Raw genomic sequence first — 17,500 nt, forward strand, 5'->3', positions numbered from 1 at the left:
GACAATATAAGTCTAGTACAGGGAAGGCTAGTGGAGGTAGAAATCAGAGGACGGGTTCATTGTAATGCATGGATATCAAATACGTGTGTTTGATACCATTCCTCACTCCATCCATTACAGTGAGCCTGGCCACAGATGTCTACCTCCACCCCCTCCACTGGTGTTTCCTCTTCGGATGACATAGTGGTAGTGGAGTTAGTTGTGGTATGCTTTGTATATACATTACATCACCACTGGCAAAGTGGCAAGCATGACGCCAACAGTTTCAGTGAAGCTCTCCTTTCTTCTAAGGTAGTGAGTTGGATGGGTGGACCCAGGTGCGGTGCATAATGAGGCAGAGCAGCGGCAGTGATTAAATTTTTTTTGTGTTTCTTTACCTGAAGATAATGAAGTTCTGGTTAAGACAGGATACAAAACACTAAAATCTAATGGGAGAAAGCAACATCTGCCAAACAGAAATAGTAGGTAAGCAAAGGCAGCAGACTTAACTCAAAAAAGAAAGAAAAGAGAACAACGTCTCGTTACTCAAACTCAAAATACATATAACTTCTCTCAGAAGAACGTACCAACGGTGCAGACGCAACGGGCATAAGAAGGCGTAGGTGAGCATCAAACACATAATATAAGTCCATAATGAGTGAGTGAGTGAGTGAGTGAGTGCGTAAGTGAGTGAGTGCATAAGTGAGTGAGTGCGTGAGTGAGTGAGTGAGTGAATGCGTGAGTGCGTGAGTGAGTGTGTGAGTGAGTGAGTGTGTGAGTGAGTGGGTGAGTGAGTGCATAAGTGAGTGAGTGCGTGAGTGTGTGCGTAAGTGAGTGAGTGAGTGAATGAGTGAGTGAGTGTGTGAGTGAGTGAGTGAGTGAGTGAGTGAGTGCGTAAGTGAGTGAGTGAGTGAGTGTGTGAGTGAGTGAGTGAGTGAGTGAGAGAGTGAGTGTGTGAGTGAGTGAGTGAGTGAGAAGGTGAGACGGCCAGAGGGAGACACCTAGGGATCGCACTGGGTAGAAGGAGACACCTAGGGATCGCACTGGGTAATGCGACCTCATCCATAGTGGATTGTGTACATAGCCTTTATTTATGTAAACCAGCTCCTTCCCTTCTTGTGATTTTTTTTTAAAGTGTTTTTTTTTTCCTTTCCTAACACCAGGGGAGCCACCCCTCCTAAATTTCGTTGTTTGGTACCTGTACTGTAGCAATGACAATAAAGTCCATTCATTCATAACATTTCTCAAGATCTCAGATGCGTTTACAGGTATGGAGGGTCTGGGACTAAAACGCCAACTGAATTCAGCCATTTTGATCTGTACCTAAACACCACAGTTCCAAATGAGGCTACTTCGTATCACAGCCCCTCCAAGTCCCATGCTACAGTAAAACATGTCTGCATGTCACTAGGCACTCAAATTGTATTTTGTATCAATGTATTTGTTGTAAGTCGCTTTAGATAAAGGCGTCTGCTAAATGGCCAAAACATTTAATGTAAATGGGTAGTGGCGGCCTAGTGGATAGTGAGCTGGACTGGTGATCAGAAGGTCATGAATTAAATCCCACCTGGGAACACCACCACCAGTGTGTTGAGTAAGGTACTTAACTTTAATTTACTCTAGGGAGACTGCCCCTGTAATCTCTAATTGTAAATCACTTTGGATAAAAGCGTCTGTTAAATGGTTTAAATGTAAACTCCCTAAAACTCTATAAATCAAAATATATTCCAGAGTGCTAGACATATTTTCCATCATAGCTGAGCACAGATAAGCTTCAGCACCCAAAGACACATCAAAGAAGATACCGTATCTCTTTGCAAGCAAGACCGTGCCAGATCTTTGGACAACGAGACTAAAGAGCAAAGAAAGGGAGGAGGAGACAGAGGAGACGGAGGAGGCAGAGAAGACGGAGGAGACAGAGGAGGCGTAGCCGTGGCCCGGACAGATGGCGCCGGAGACAAGGCTCTATCTTTTAAAGATAGCGTCCGGATAGAGGAACCCAGGAACACACGCCAGTGGGGATCACACAGAGAACAGATGGCCACCCAGCCAGAGACCACACCTGTCCTCAATAAGCCAAAAGGAAATATGCAAGTCCTTCAACAAAAGGAAATGTTTATGTACAACTCCCCACTGGTTGGCAGGCTGCCTGGGACATTGCATTGCATGTCAGAGAAGGTGCTGCACTGCTGCCACAACACCAGATTGTCTTGACACAAAAGTGTGTGACTCAAAGTTTTGTATAAAAAGATGACTGTATTTAATGCTCCACGCTGTATGTGTGGGTGTGGGTGGGTGGGAATGTGTCCACGCTGTATGTGTGGGTGTGGGTTGGAATGTGTGTGTGTGTGTGTGTGTGTGTGTGTGTGTGTGTGTGTGTGTGTGTGTGCGCGCGTGCGTGTGCGTATGTGCGTGTGTGTGTGAGTGGGTGTGTGTGTGTGTCTGTGTGTGTGTGTGTGTGTGTGTGTGTGTGTGTGTGTGTGTGTGTGTGTCTGTGTGTCTGTCTGTGTGTGTGTGTGTGTGTACAGTATGCGCCCATGTGTGTGTATATGCAGAAGCCGTGGCTAGGAATGCCGCTACAGCAGATGTTGAATCATTATCTGATGGAAACGATGGTGGGTTTTATCGTTAGATGAAAACAGACTCATGAGACAGACTCATGAGACATACGTACTACAGCACACACAACAACCAGTATTTCTTGAACTGTAGACCCTCTGATGTTGATGTGAAGTGTTGTTTCGTTCTGCCCACTCTGTAGGTCTACTAGGTAGTGATTGATCAGTGTGTAATGTGTACTTGCGTACTAAGTAAAGGTTCTAGACTGAGACATGAGTGAAGGCCTTGGAGGGGGATGCAGGGCGGTGGTGGTGATGAACCCTAGCAGACAGATGTGAAACACCCAGCTGGTCTGCTGCTCAGCCCCTGATCTCCACGTTCCTCCTCAGGGGAATAACAAACAACCACACACACATACACACACACACACACACACACACACATACACACACACACATATACACACACACACACACAGACACACACACACACACACACACATACACACACATACACACACACAGACACACACACACACACACACACACACACACACACTCAGGCTGTAATTATCTACCAGAACAGACGGCAGGTTATTTGACTACGGCCCAGAGAACAGGAGCATGACTCAGTCTCCAACAACCTTTTCTTCCCTCAATCTTCAAGCAGAATTTGACTTCTCATTAAAAGTGGTTGTTATGTGTCACTTTCAGCCTGACTCATGCTGGCAAGATTTGAGGCTGAGATTGTTACATGAGATCTGTTTCTAGTCCAGAAACAATAACTGAGGTCTACTGTAGAGCAGGGGAGGCAGGTGGAGGTAGGGGGCGTCTGTGGTGCAGGAGGTAGAGCCGGCATCTAATGATTTGCGGTTCGAGCCCCGGCTAGCCACATGCCGAGGTGTCCTTGGGCAAGACACTGAACCCCAAAAATTGCTCCCAATGAGCGGGCCGGCGCCTTTCATGGTAGCTTGCCGCCATTGGTGTGTGAATGTGTTTGTGAATGGGTGAATGAGAGGCCATAGTAAAGCGCTTTGGAATAAGGCGCTATATACTAAGTCAGCCCATTTTAGGTAGAGATTGGAGGAGGGCGGGTTTGTGGAATGGAATGAGGAAGGATATCAAACGCATCCCTCGTTCCGTCTCTTCATTACATCGAGCCCGTCCTCCCATTTCTGGCCCGTCCCCCTCTCTTGGTCCAGAGAACCTAAGAGGTCAGGTTGGGGTGAATTGACCAGTGACCGTCTCAATATCACCCGGCAGTTACTGTACATTAAGTGGGATGTTAGGGTCATATTGATCCGTATAATTCTTCTAACCCAACTCAGCAACAAGGGGACCATTGATTTTGTTATTCAATCCCTGCTGATATCTGCCACAGGGAAAATAGATAGCACCATAGAGAGGGGTCTGGATTAACAGCTGAGAGAGAGAGAGAGAGAGAGAGAGAGAGAGAGGGAGAGAGAGAGAGAGCAAGAGAGATGAGATAGGCTGAGACAGAGGGAGACTACAATGAAAAACAAGAAAGAGAGAATGGAATGAGATACAGTAGCTTTCACCAGACTCTCCGTTTCATATGAATACATCTCAAGTCCATCCAGGATATTTGTTTGTAGATCGCTCTATGATCCCAGTCCTGAATGCTTTTGTTAGGCTGCAAAAAGAAAATCAAAGGCTTCCCACTGCTACAAAACACAGATTTGACCGCCATTCCCATCCTGTCTGCCTACATATACCCCATGCTGCCTACACATACCCCATGCTGACTGACAAGAATGCAGCTGGGGTAGCAGCCACCACAGCATCTGTGTGATGCTTTGAGAATAACAAAACAAAAAAAACAAAAAAACAAAAACAAAAAGAATTCATAGAAATGACACAGTCGTACTCATTACTCATATTTCATAGGGGGAACTACAAAGGAATATAGTTTTCACCCCAAGACTGGATGCATATGAATTAATATCATTGTGGAAAAAAGAATGGACGCTCCCCCCCCCCCCCAGGGACAAAAACAAACTAAACAAAGAGCTAAGACGCAACTCGTTTCATGTCAACATTAAGGAAACGAGTCCTCATTAGAAAAGAGAGAGAGCAAAGCAGAGGGAGGAGGAGGAGGATAAGGACAGGGGGACAGGGATGGAGGAGAGGGAGGGAGGGACGAGGACGGAGCACATTTCTACCACTCTCCTTCCTCTGCAGTCGGAGGTCTGGGCCAAAGCGGTGACACTTTGCGAAGAGGGAAGATGTTGATTTATGAGTTCATCACCCCCATGCTTTCTCCCACTCCCGCCTAACAGAGAAAGCATTTATGGGACGCCACCCAAGACCAGGGATAAATCCGAGGAGCCACAAATATGAGATCCGTGACTGGTTCGTCATCTGCTGTAATTAGGATGATGTACGTGGATTCATTAAATATTGATGACACGGCTGCTGCTTGGTAATGTATGGAATAAATCTGCCACCATATAACTATTCATATAATTCCTCCTACCCACTCTTGTACTGTGCAGTGCTCTTACCACCAGAAAGACCAGAAAACGTGTGAGGGGACTACTGTAAATGTGATTGTCTATCATTATGCATGAATATAAAGTACGATATGTACAGATAAAATCTAGTAGGAAATAAACATTTACTGTAGAGAGTAGATAGTATAAGAAAGTATAAAGAAAGACACACACACACACGCACACATTCAACTGCATTGCAAAGCTTCAGTGCTACAGGTGACATAAACATCTGATATATGGAGGCACAATGGGATGACTCATAACAGCCTGGCCGACATGGCTGCATACTAAACAGTATACTCCCCATGGGAGAACTCATTTAATGACAGCCAGCTGTAAGTGTGTGTGTGGTGTGTGTGTGTGTGTGTGTGTGTGTGTGTGTGTGTGTGTGTGTGTGTGTGTGTGTGTGTGTGTGTGTGTGTGCATGCGTGCGTATGTGTGTGTGCATGTGTGTGCGTGTGCCCACAGTATAGTGGCATTGCTAGGGTCATTGTGTTTACCCCCATGCCATCAGCTAGAAAAAAAGAATTGTAAAAAAATCTGAGCATCTAATTATAAAGAACAAAAACAAGAGATAGTTTGAATTCCAGGACGGGAAATTGAGCCAGGATATATTTCACCTCTGTGTGTTGCTGTCATTACTCTGACTTCACTGTGATGCTATACAGTACAATACTGCAGGGCGGAGGAGCCAGGGGAGGCTGGTGGAGGTTGAAATCGTATTCGATACCATTCCTCATTCCATTCCATGCATCACAATGAGCCCGTTCTCAGATTTCTACCTCCACCAGCCTCCCTTGCTACACACTGGTGGTGGATGTGGTGAGTGGTGCGTGGATTACAGTACTGCTATGTAAAAGAGCTTTGAGACCTGGGGCTGTATTTTCAAACGCAGGCGTATTGCTAATTTGTGTCGGCAGTAACAGGATGTGCAATGACGACAACACTGGAGACAGCGCTGTCTCATCTGCACTCGGGTGGGCGGAGGCGGGGCAGAAGAGGCGTTTTCAGGACAATGAGCAGGTCAACTGCTCCATCAGTTGTGCTGACAAATTATAGCCTTAAAAATAGCACTAATATTTCAGACACACCCCCTAATGCCAGCGCTAGCGTTTGTGCTAAGACTGTTTGTTTTTTTACGCTGTTAAAATAGAGCCCCTGGTGTGAGAGAATGGGAGAGAGAGAGAGAGAGAGATAGAGAGATAGAGAGAGAGAGAGAGAGAGAGAGAGAGAGAGAGAGAGAGAGAGAGAGAGAGAGAGAGAGAGAGAGAGAGAGAGTGACAGGGTGGATAGAGGGAGAGGCAGAAAAAGAGAGAGAGAGAAGTCTGTCTTGTCTGGGGGGGATGGTCGATGGTTAGATAAGACGTTAGATAAGGGCGACCTCTGTGCCTCCGTACCTTTCTGGTGTCCTCTGCCCAACGTCACGAAGCCGGAGGAGATGAAGTTGTGAAGGTCGTGACCCCCGCCGCTCCGGACGCTCTCCTTCCCGTAGTGGAGACCACCTGCAGCGGTCAAAACACAGCGTGGGCAGTTTTCAATACGGCGTCACGACCACAAAAACCTTGACAGGGTATCCACCGGGGGGAGGCCGGTGGAGGAAAACATCAGAGGATGGGGCTCATTGTCATGCATAGATGAGGAATGGTATCAAACACACCAGTATTTTTGTCATTCCATTCCATGCATTGCAATGAGCGCCCCCGTCCACCAATTTCAGATTTTTCTTGCCTCCCCCCCGTCAGACGCCGACCTCCAAATGACACACGGAAAGGAACAGCAACGACCTCCAGAAATCCGCATGTATTTGAATGTAATCGGCGCTCACGAACAACACTACTGTGAACTCAATCACACGTCTCCCCAAGGAGGTTGCCCGGCGCTACCGATAACACGTCCTTTACCTGTGTTATGTTTCCCATTACATTACAGCGGTAATTGTGTGCGCACGAGAGACACACACACACACACACACACACATATGGCATGGCGCCTTCCTTTTTGTCACCTTTTATCATTGGCAGGGCCACGGCACAGTCCGTCTGTGACAACCCTTGAATCTAAAAGACCTCTTCAAAAGCAATCCCCTCCCTCCTGACGGCGTTCTGAACTCATTAAGGTGGGAATGCATGGAGGGGCTGAAGGGGAAAGGCTACGCATTACGAATTTATCGTCTTTGATATAAAGAACCGCGACTTTCTCCACAATGATCATCCTGAGAGTCTGGGGAGAGTCTGGGGGAAGGTTGGGGGGGGGGGGGGGGGGGGAGCGTCACCGTTCGCATAATAGATACTTTTTTAATCACGACTTCTCTCACCGCCCAGCCCCACGTCTTTTGTGAGCAGAACATCTGAATAATCCCATCATTTCATTACAGGAGGAGAGAGATAGTTTGGGTAATGCGGTGTTCCGACATGGTTACCGTGCTCCAAGGTCAATTAAGCTTTAACGCAGAGGAGCTGTCGATCCATCATGGTGGACATGGAGCCATGCACAATATCTCTACAGAGTGTCATGCACTGTATCTCTCTGGCTCTCTCTCTCTCTCTCTCTCTCTCTCTCTTGCTGTGCCCTCTCTCTCTCTCTCTCTCTCTCTCTCTCTCTCTCTCTCTCTCTCTCTCTCTCTCTCTCTCCGTTACAGCAAACACATAATACTTTTTCTCGGTACCTTTCATGAAACCAGTGGTGTGACGTTTACCGCCCTGAAGGCATTATGTACAGTACATTGGTCCATAATGAACAGGTATGTTACTGTAGATTGCATGCTCAGTTCAAGATCAAAGGGCTTGTAACATGAATATCGCCTTAACAACTTTACCCTTTACTCCGCCTCACCCACTCTCACTCGCTCACAAACACACCCGCACACACGTACACATGTACACGCGTATACATACACACACACAGACACACACACACAGGAGGGCAAAAGGTCCTAGTGCGTAATAGGTGCTAATAATGAGAGGCAACGCTTGGGACAATTAGACGGGTCTCTGAGATGCGGAGGTCTGACACAGGTGCACTCTGGAGGAGTTCTCTATTAAAACATGTTGATGCAGTCAGCATAGAAAAGCTCATTTGAACATGAATGTGATGATTCTCAGGCCCCAGGGGGCAGGGAGGTCACTGCAGAGAAGGTATAACCCTACAGTTTCAGGATTAATTGGTGAGAGATTAGGGGGAAAATTGTAGAGGCCGCTTTCTGAAAAAAAAGGTGCAGGCTGAATATGATTATGAAAGTGCCTATCGGCGAATCATATCTTAATTAAACTAATTAAATCATAGTTTTGTAATCCAGGCAAAACTCATGCTGTGCATATTTCTCGAAGCGATACACACACACACGCACACACACACACAAACACACACACATACACACACAAACTCATACACACTCTAATACAAACACACACACACACACATACAAACACATATACACACAGAGTATTGTGCAGACAGAAATGTCTTGAGGTCATGTCACAGCAAGGTTAACAAGCAGGAAGGTTACATTATTGTCAAGAGCGTTATTGCATCATTCATTACTTTGAATTTCCAAAAAATTGCAGCAATGTCATTGCTGTTACGTTACATTGTATTGAACAGTGGAGGCTGGCGGAGGTGGAAATCAAGCAACAGGCTCATTGTAATGCATGGAACGCCTGACAATATCCCAATGACAACCTCTAGCTACTTTATTTTTGTTTTTCTTAAACCCTCGTGTAATATGAATACATGTTTCTCCTTCGAGAGCCATGGGCAAAACAAAACAGCATTATTCAGGGTCGCAGTGATTGTTTACTCTTTTTTTTTTCCGGTGGAGAGTCGAGACGAGTGGTAAACATCTAACTCCATCCCTTTCAAGGTCTTCCATTTGTTGTGGCTGCGGGGCATGCTATGTTTACACCCTTAACCTAAAAAGGGGTCCGAGCCCACAACAATGCAGGGTGGACGAGAACAGAAATAGCAGCCCTTGCGACCGGTATCGTATTCTGCTGTCCGCTCCTGTTTTGCTTTGGGATCTGTTCTCTTCTAGGAATGAGAAGAACAGAGCGTTTGGAACGTGTCCTGTGTTTTTGCAATGCACCACGGCTAATATGTCGCGCAAGGGCTGCGTTCATAAATATTCGGTGGATATTTTTAGCAATGTGCCTAAACTATGCTAAAAAAAGAGTTTGGGCAAAAGAAAGTGCTTATTCTAGTGCTGCTGAGACAGACTGGATGTCATGACGATCAAGATCAAAGGGTGTCACATTTAGCTCTTTCTTGCCCTCCAGATGTAAAGTAAGAGACCTAGTCGACCATGTCTCCATGTCTTCCACATGGTTTACCTGGTCTCCTCTGGTATCATCCAGCTCAGGGGAGGCCGGCGGAGGTAGAAATCAGTGGACAGGATCACTGCAATGCATGAAATGGAATGAGGAATGGTATCAAACACACATAGTGGATACCATTTCTCATTTGATTCCATGCATTACAATGAGCCCCACCTCCCCCAGCCTCTACCTCCTCCGCCAGCCTCCCCGGGTACACATGAATATGCATTTTCTTTGCGAGTGAGTCTCTCTCTCTCTCTCCGCTCTAATGTTACGGTACTGTGTGTATCCCCCGAATTCCAGATTTATACACACACATTACCCACGCTTCCTCCTCCCTGGTTGTCACTGCCTTTCATGTCTCTGCCACACAGGACTGCAGGGTCCCCAATGAGGGGAGCTTGGCTGGGAGGCTGTGCTGGGAGGCTGGGCTGGGAGGCTGGGAGGCTGGGCTGGGAGGCTAGGCTGGGAGGCTGTGCTGGGAGGCTGGGCTGAGAGGCTGGGCTGGGAGGCTGGGAGGCTGGGAGGCTGGGAGGCTGGGCTGGGAGGCTGGGAGGCTGGGCTGGGAGGATGCGCTTGGCCAGGCTAGAGCAACACTCAAAGGCACTAATAGTGATTGTGTCTATTGAGGCTGAACACACACACACACACACACACACACACACAGTCACACACACTGAATGCAGCCTGGCATGTGTGTGTGTGTGTGTGTGTGTGTGTGTGTGTGTGTGTGTGTGTGTGTTTGTGTGTGTGTGTGTGTGTGTCTTGGTCAGACAGCATTTAGAGTAGATTGTTCCAGTAAATCAGGGGTCAGAGATGGCTGCTGATGGGGTTGACATGGCTGACAACATCTGCAACGCAAACGGGGGTGGGGCTGAGGGTGAAACCTGAGACTGAGTACACCTCTCTCTCTCCCCCTCTCTCTCTCTCTCTCTCTCTCTCTCTCTCTCTCTCTCTCTCTCTCTGTCTCGGTTTGCCTCTCTTTCTCACCCCCTTTTATTCTCTCTTTCTCTCCTTTCTCTCCTTTCTCTCCTAACCTGTATTTCTTCAGAGAGGTCATATAGATTTACACCCCCTGTCCGTGCTCCCAGCCGTGTGGGTTGATCAGGGTGCGCTGGCTCGCTGTGTGCCAGGGTATCATCATTGGCCGATTCACCCAGTGAACCACTGAAAGGCCATCGCTTCCACCCTGTCAGAGACGTCACGTTCCCTCGCCAGCCGCAATTATCTCCGCTAGCAGGCTCTCTCTCTCTCTCTCTCTCTCTCTCTCTCTCTCTCTCTCGGCCCCCTCTGTCTATCTCGCTCTCTCTCTCACACACACACACACACACTCACACAAATACACACACTCACAAATCGGATGATTACTGGATGTTAACATAGGAGATTACACAGCTGGCAGGGAGAACACCATGGAAACACACATACGCACACACAAACACCCACCCACACATACACACACACACACACACACACACACTAAATTACCACACTGAAGGAGCATAGGGTGTGTGTGTGGGTGGACACACACACACACGTCATTGACACACAAAGTAATTCACTTACAGTCTCATCCAGATGATTAAGCAAAGGAATGTTGTGAAGCATGAAGTATTATTCGAATTAATGTCTTCATTGACATTCTGGGGACAGGGAAGTTGTTAGGGGACAGCAAGTTTTTGCCTGAGCTGTTTGTGACGCCTATGTTTCTGCCCTGCCCTATGTTTACAACCTGACTTGTGTTTGTGATCGATACCATCGTTTCGCAAGTGAGCATTGTCAGCAAAATAATCTGTATAAAATCCCTGCCTCAATTTGAAGCACCTCCTCAACTACTCTATTCGTCGCATGTTTGATATCATTCCTCATTCCGTTCTGTGCGTTACAATGAGCCCGTCCTCTGAGTTTTCTATCTCCACCAGCCTCCACCATGGTATAAGATCATGACTAGTGAAAGTGCACCTACCATGGTTGGACTTGGACGTGTGAACAGGGGTGTAGTGGTTCTTAGACGAGGCCCTGATCGGCGTGTTGTCTTTGGGAGAGCCGTTCATCGCTGCAAAGTTCTCACAGTCGTACTGCGATATGGGGATGGGTCCCTGTTGCCTCAAAATGTCTGCGAGGGCTCTGGGAACGCAAACAGACAACAGCCAAAAAACATTTCGTCAAAACATTTAAGCCGTTTTCATTCGTCTTGTCTTGGTTCCAAATGGTTGACTAAAAACGGTATATAGGATTATAATAACGACATACAATAATGACATATAATAACATGTTGTGCTGTGGTGGGTGAGTTGTTCTGTTTCAGTGGGCGATGACGAACATTCGTTTGCATCATGAAACAGCCTCAGTTGTCTGAGGAGAATGTGCAGTAATTGGGTTGAATGTGAATGTTTTTCACACCGCACCAGGTGCATATGGAGGTAGGAACCCCTCGAGGGGGCAAGAGGCAACGGAAAAACTAGACATCATGAAAGAAAGAAACAATATTTGTTTATTCTGGCATCAAGTTTAAAGGGAAAGAAATCAAATGAGTTTTGCATTGCTGCAGTGGCTCAAAGCCCTGCACATGAAAAAGGTATCAACAGCATAACCTTTTGCCGCAATGTAAATATTTTCCCTGTTTTGGTTTTTCCACTATGTTTTCAATTATGTTCTCTGTTATTGAATTTCTCCCGGTTCAGACACATACCGTTACCTCAGGCATAACTGACCTTAAAGTAACACATTATTCACTGTCTTGGGATCAGTCTTGTGTTGAATTATGCATACATTCGAAAGGACCTTGCTACATAGAGTGGAAAACGATGTATATCAGAATTTGTTCATTGATGTGAACTCTGCAACATGTGTTGCCCACATGCCTATGATAACCCTAATGTGGTAAGGCCCCGAGGATTCTCAGAAACAGCTGAGACCACCACAGTAGCTTCTAACTCAAATATAATGGCAGTTGTTTAGGATACGCACAGTAGCATGCAGACATCAGCGGTGTTGAGTTGTTGAGGGGGAAAGGTGGTAATGAACTGATGAGCTGATGACAAAAAGCTGAACTTGACGCAAAGATCTAGAACTCATCAGTGAGATCGTTGATTTACATTTCAGGGAAAAATGGGTCCATTTCTGTTTGCCGTACAAGCTGGAAGTTACTGTGTGCAGAAACTGCGGATTTACCACAAAAGCTATGGAAAAGCAAAACAAAATAATTAAATCAAAAAGTCATTAAATATGCACCTGGAGTGCTGGCCCCTCTCCCACTTACCTGATACACACCAGCCTTCCAACATCATTTTAATATTTCCCTTTGAACACCTCTGTCATTATTTTCAGCTTTCATGCATGCACACAATGGAATTCTAGAGCTTTCCAACACCTGCCATAAATCCAACAGTCCACACAAAAGCTCACAGTATCAATAGGATTGGATGATCGCTGGACAAAGTGGGCAGGGTAGACTGGGCAGGGAGGGATACGGTATCTGGATTGCTTCTAATCTTGCATTCGTTTATCCGTCATAGGCCTATACCTGCCCTGTCTCTGACAGTCGAGGAAGACATACAGATAATGGCAGTGCCACACCAGAGTGCATAGGTCAAATTCTGGTCAAATAGATAATCAATGGCAGGCGCCATTGACCTAAGGCCTATTTGTCATGTATGATGTGACCTATCCAGTCCAGTATAGTAGCCTCTGTTGTATAGAAGACTGATCCAGGTCTTTTCTTAATATAACACCATGCTCAGACCTCTTTATTCACTTGAACTGGGTTGGGGTTGTCTTGTTTTTTATATATATCTATTTGAGATATATAGCAGGTTTGAGTAAAGCTAGGCCATAATTCCTCCAAATACACACAGACAGAATAAGTAGACTGGTGGATTCAAGGGTAAGAACCTTTCCTGCAGCACATTGGCTACCTAACAGTATTTCCTTTTTTTCTTTTGTTTTTTTGTATGTGACTATAACCAACTCACCTATGGATATTCATCTCCTGAGGCGGCTCTGTGGCTTTATCATAGGCGACTTTTGCCGAAACTCCCAGGACTATAATGAAGGCTAGGATCCCACAGGTGATGTAGACCGCTGTGTTCGTCTGATCCATTCTCGGATCGTACGTTTCACCTGTCGGGATGGGGGACGGGCCTACCGGGTCCACCCAGTCCGGTGTCTGGTAGTTCTTACATGCGTTCTGATCTAACCGGTTCCCCACGTACTGACAGCAGAAGCGCAGGAAGCACGTCCCGCAGCAGAAACGGTGATCCGTGTTGTTACACACAAACAATTTGTCATAGGCACCGCTCACGTCGTAGTAGCCCCGACACGTGTCGTGGTTGGTGGTCGGTGACGGCTGGACCTGTATGTTCTTCTGCGGGTCAGCCGTGGGCACTACTGCGGTGACATTGGCTTCTTTAGCCTTCTGCGTCCTCTTGGGCATCGGTTTGACCTTTTTGCCAGCCGTGGCGGCACAGAGTACGCTCAGAGGGTCCAGGTAGATGAGAAGGAGCAGAAGGTGTCGTATCCCCATGGTGTGATCAAACTTGTCAGTTCTCTGCCAAGGCGACACTGCGATCTGCTCTGCCTTGGTAGCCTACTTTACTCGGGTGAATGAGAAAGGGCTCAGTCCTCCGTGGCTGATGTCGCTACCCTGGCACCCGTGACTCTCGTTGGTCCTCTCAGTCCCGATGCAGTTACCATGTTGAGTACAACTGTGAGTACTAATATCAGCGCCGCCATTAGTTAAGTATATCATCAATAATAGCGCTTCTGAAACCCATTGCGCGCTGTTGGAGGGAAACCGTGGTCGCTGAAGCGCATGTCTTGATTGCTCTGTGGTGGGACACTCGTCAGCGGGAGCTCCGAGCTTCTGCTTTCCCCTGGTTTGAGGTCCTGAAATCGGGCTGGGGTTGCTGTCCAAGGTTCTGATTTCGGAATTCCGCCCTTTGAGTGGAGTTTTCCCCGAGGCAACGCTTACATCTTGCTCAAGTTGCGCTGGCTGGAGCAGGGGGAAACGAACAAAACGGTTCATTAAACAATATCCGTGAGTCAAGGGGACATGCGCGTAATCAAAGAAAAACTATGCCTTACCGCTATCACGAAGCTATTTATTGTAGGCTAAACAGCATTTTATCACGTTTTTTTTTCGTGCTATGTTTTACATTTCTGGGCATGTGAAAGCAGCTGCGTAAATATTACTTGCACACATTGCATGTAAGCGCAGACATTCCATTGCAAACTGCATTTCGGAAAACTCCATAAAATGCACGAAAACAAGATGACCAACATATTGTGTCAAATTTGATTTGATAATGATTAAATTGCTACAATTGTCTTCTTCACACAAAAAAACGCCAACCAGGCTACATTACCACTACATTACGCACTCACCAATTTGGACGGATAAGATAATGTTTGACATTCCCATAGTCTGTCGAATACACTACTTATAATTACAACCCAAACGGGATGCGCAAACATGGATCATGGAAATGCAACCTACCTCAGATTCCTCTTCGGTGAGTTGCTCTCTGTCTGACGCTGAGAAAGTGAATAGAATATAAGAGCTCCACGAGAGACCCCTCTCCGGTTGGTCCTCCCTCCCCCTCTCCTTTTCTCTCTCTCTCTCTCTCTCTCTCAGTCTCTCTCTCTCTTCTCTCTCTCTCTCTCTCTCTCTTCTCTCTCTCTCTCTCTCTCTCTCTCTCTCTCTCTCTCTCTCTCTCTTCTCTGCCAATAAAGAGATGCCAATATTGACCTTGATAAGCTACAATCTATTTCAGCTCATTTAATGTATGTATAAATATCGGTCCATCGGGCTTCACTCTGGCATCTGTAACATCAATGCAGTTCTATGAGCAAACAGTAATCATATTGGCAAACAGACAGGCGCCTTTAATTTCCCCAGATTTTCATACGGCCCAAGTACCCACCAGCATGGAAGTTTGAAATTAAAGTTTGATTAAAATAAAATAAATAAAAAATAAAAAATAAAAAAAGATTGAAATGCAGTCATAGTATTGTTATACATCCATTCGGTTTACTCAATCAATTTAGGTTGAGATTTCGTTAGTTATCCACATTAAGAGACTCTCGGAGGCAATCATTATAACAGAGTTGTCTGTGAACCTCGCGCCTGCAACAGTCGATTGGCCAAGCCAGGAAGCAGTTGCTTAGTAACCGCTTTTTACGATGCCATCCATACTTGTTGTAATGAAACATTTAAATCCCCCCCCCCCCCCGCCCCCACTCCCCCCTTCCACAAGTAAAGTGTTCTTCTCGACTTTCAAACGATAGATGGGCTCTGAGACATATGCAGAGTCTGTATGAAACCATTACTTAATGTATAAACGCACACCGAGATGCCACAATACACTAAACGACCAAGCATGCGCAACATCCCTCTAAATCACCGCCGGTAGCCTTCAGCATAACCAGTATTAAGACAGAAGGCCTTATCGAGCAGGAATTGGCCTGAGTCTACACATCTGTTTGCTGTATTGTGTGACGATTACAGAGTAACGCGCTGTTCCATTAATGTTTCATTTCTTGCAATAAACATGATTGAGACACCCAGTTTAGGCTGGTTTGACTGAAATGTAACATCATTTTGTATCCATGGATAGCGCTATGGTAAATTCTACAGTTTGGTTGCTAATGATGGCTTAAAATAGCTGGTGTTCTTCGATCTTAAATGCTGCTTAAAGTCATTACACCATATTTCCTGTTATTCTCTGCATATGATATACACATAATATTATTCTATTCTATCTTATTTTATTCTATTTTATGTTATTCTATTGTATTAGTCTCACAATCATGCCCTCATGCACTCACTTTCAGTGACGAGACATCTAACATTTCCGCTCCAAAAAGCTTTAAATTGGCCCTGGAAACTTTCGCCTCACACATCTCTCCCTGCTCTACAATAATAGAGATGAAATGACTGCTGCAGTAATACCAAGATATCTTTGAGTGAGGCGAGGCATTCCTGAGATGTTTTCACTGTACAAGACACTCCTGTTACAGCACTGACAAAACAGTAAAGCACGTCTCTTCTGGGAACTCGCCATTGTTCTATGCTTGCATGTTCTATGCTTGCATGTTCTCTTCTGGGAAAAATGTCTTTATACATGCCACGTTTTTCTGCCTTTACCATGACCCAATTCCTTTTGAAAACCACATTCCCAAATTACAGTGAGAGGTCTGGTGCAAAGCTTTTAAGAGAACTGTCCCCTTGAGTTTAACTGTGCATGCTGTCGAGTCCTGGAGAAAGTGCTTTGTCAAGAATTCCAGATAATGCTTCACGGGCGCCCCGCGGCTGTGAGCAGGAATGGTGGGCGGAGGGCTAGGGGGGATGTCATGATGGCCCAAGTATTAAAACACACACGGCATTATTATGACTATGCAAACAGGGCTCTTTCCTTCCAAAAAGGAGATTTGTCTTCCCACAGTCAATGTGGTTTCATTGTATCCACAGATTAACGACAATGGGAAAGCTGCTTCATTTCTGAGGTCGATCGAACTGCTTTTCTTTCACCATGTCAAAGGCCATAGACTAGTCATCATAAAGGGAAACTACTGGCTGCATATTCAGCACTTTTCCCACTCAAGTGTTCACTTTTGACTGAAGTTGTGGAAGGAGGTCTTGCTCACCTCATTCAATACTTTACTTGACACACAGAAGGTAGCCATACGCTATCTCCTCATTGGGCGAGGGGATGAATGGAGTGTCACACAGGGAATAATAGTGTCATCAATTCACTGTCATTCCTGCTCTATAATCGTGTTGTTAACCTGTAATCCTGTCCCTGCTCTCTTCTTTTCTGGCATCGGCCTTAGCTGGCGCACTTTCATACTCCACACTCAGGGGAGGCCGGTGCATGGAATGGAATGCACGTCTGTTTGATACCGTTCCTCTTTCCATTCCATGCATTACAATTAGCCCATCCTCTGAGTTCTACCTCCACCAGCCTCCCCTGCCACAGCCTTACACCTCATCCTCTTATACTCTGTCTTGTGTGTCAGCATACTGCATGCGACACAGAGGCTTACTTGATATGATCTGTCACATCGTACAGCAATGGCGCTTTTCCACTACCGTGCCGGGCCGCGTGATCCCGGTTTGTTTTGCTTTCTCCACTGC

At 46.1% G+C, this 17,500-nt stretch overlaps 1 protein-coding gene across 12 annotated transcripts in view; it reads right to left on the minus strand.

Annotated features, from left to right (window-relative positions):
• Positions 1-13,888, minus strand: part of LOC308167356 (shisa family member 6) — a gene marked incomplete at both ends in the record, with an annotated part of 49,995 nt that extends 36,107 nt beyond the window's left edge. For all 12 annotated transcript variants that reach the window (XM_080541761.1, XM_080541770.1, XM_080541769.1 and 9 more), the window contains 3 exons: positions 6,451-6,555; positions 11,330-11,490; positions 13,338-13,888. In XM_080541761.1, coding sequence (XP_080397887.1) covers positions 6,451-6,555; positions 11,330-11,490; positions 13,338-13,888 — 817 coding nt within the window. The remainder of the gene's footprint in view (positions 1-6,450; positions 6,556-11,329; positions 11,491-13,337) is intronic.
• Positions 13,889-17,500: the final 3,612 nt, after the last annotated feature.

This window comes from Nansenia antarctica (assembly GCF_963989245.1).
Source record: "Nansenia antarctica genome assembly, chromosome: 11".
Taxonomy (NCBI): domain Eukaryota; kingdom Metazoa; phylum Chordata; class Actinopteri; order Argentiniformes; family Microstomatidae; genus Nansenia; species Nansenia antarctica.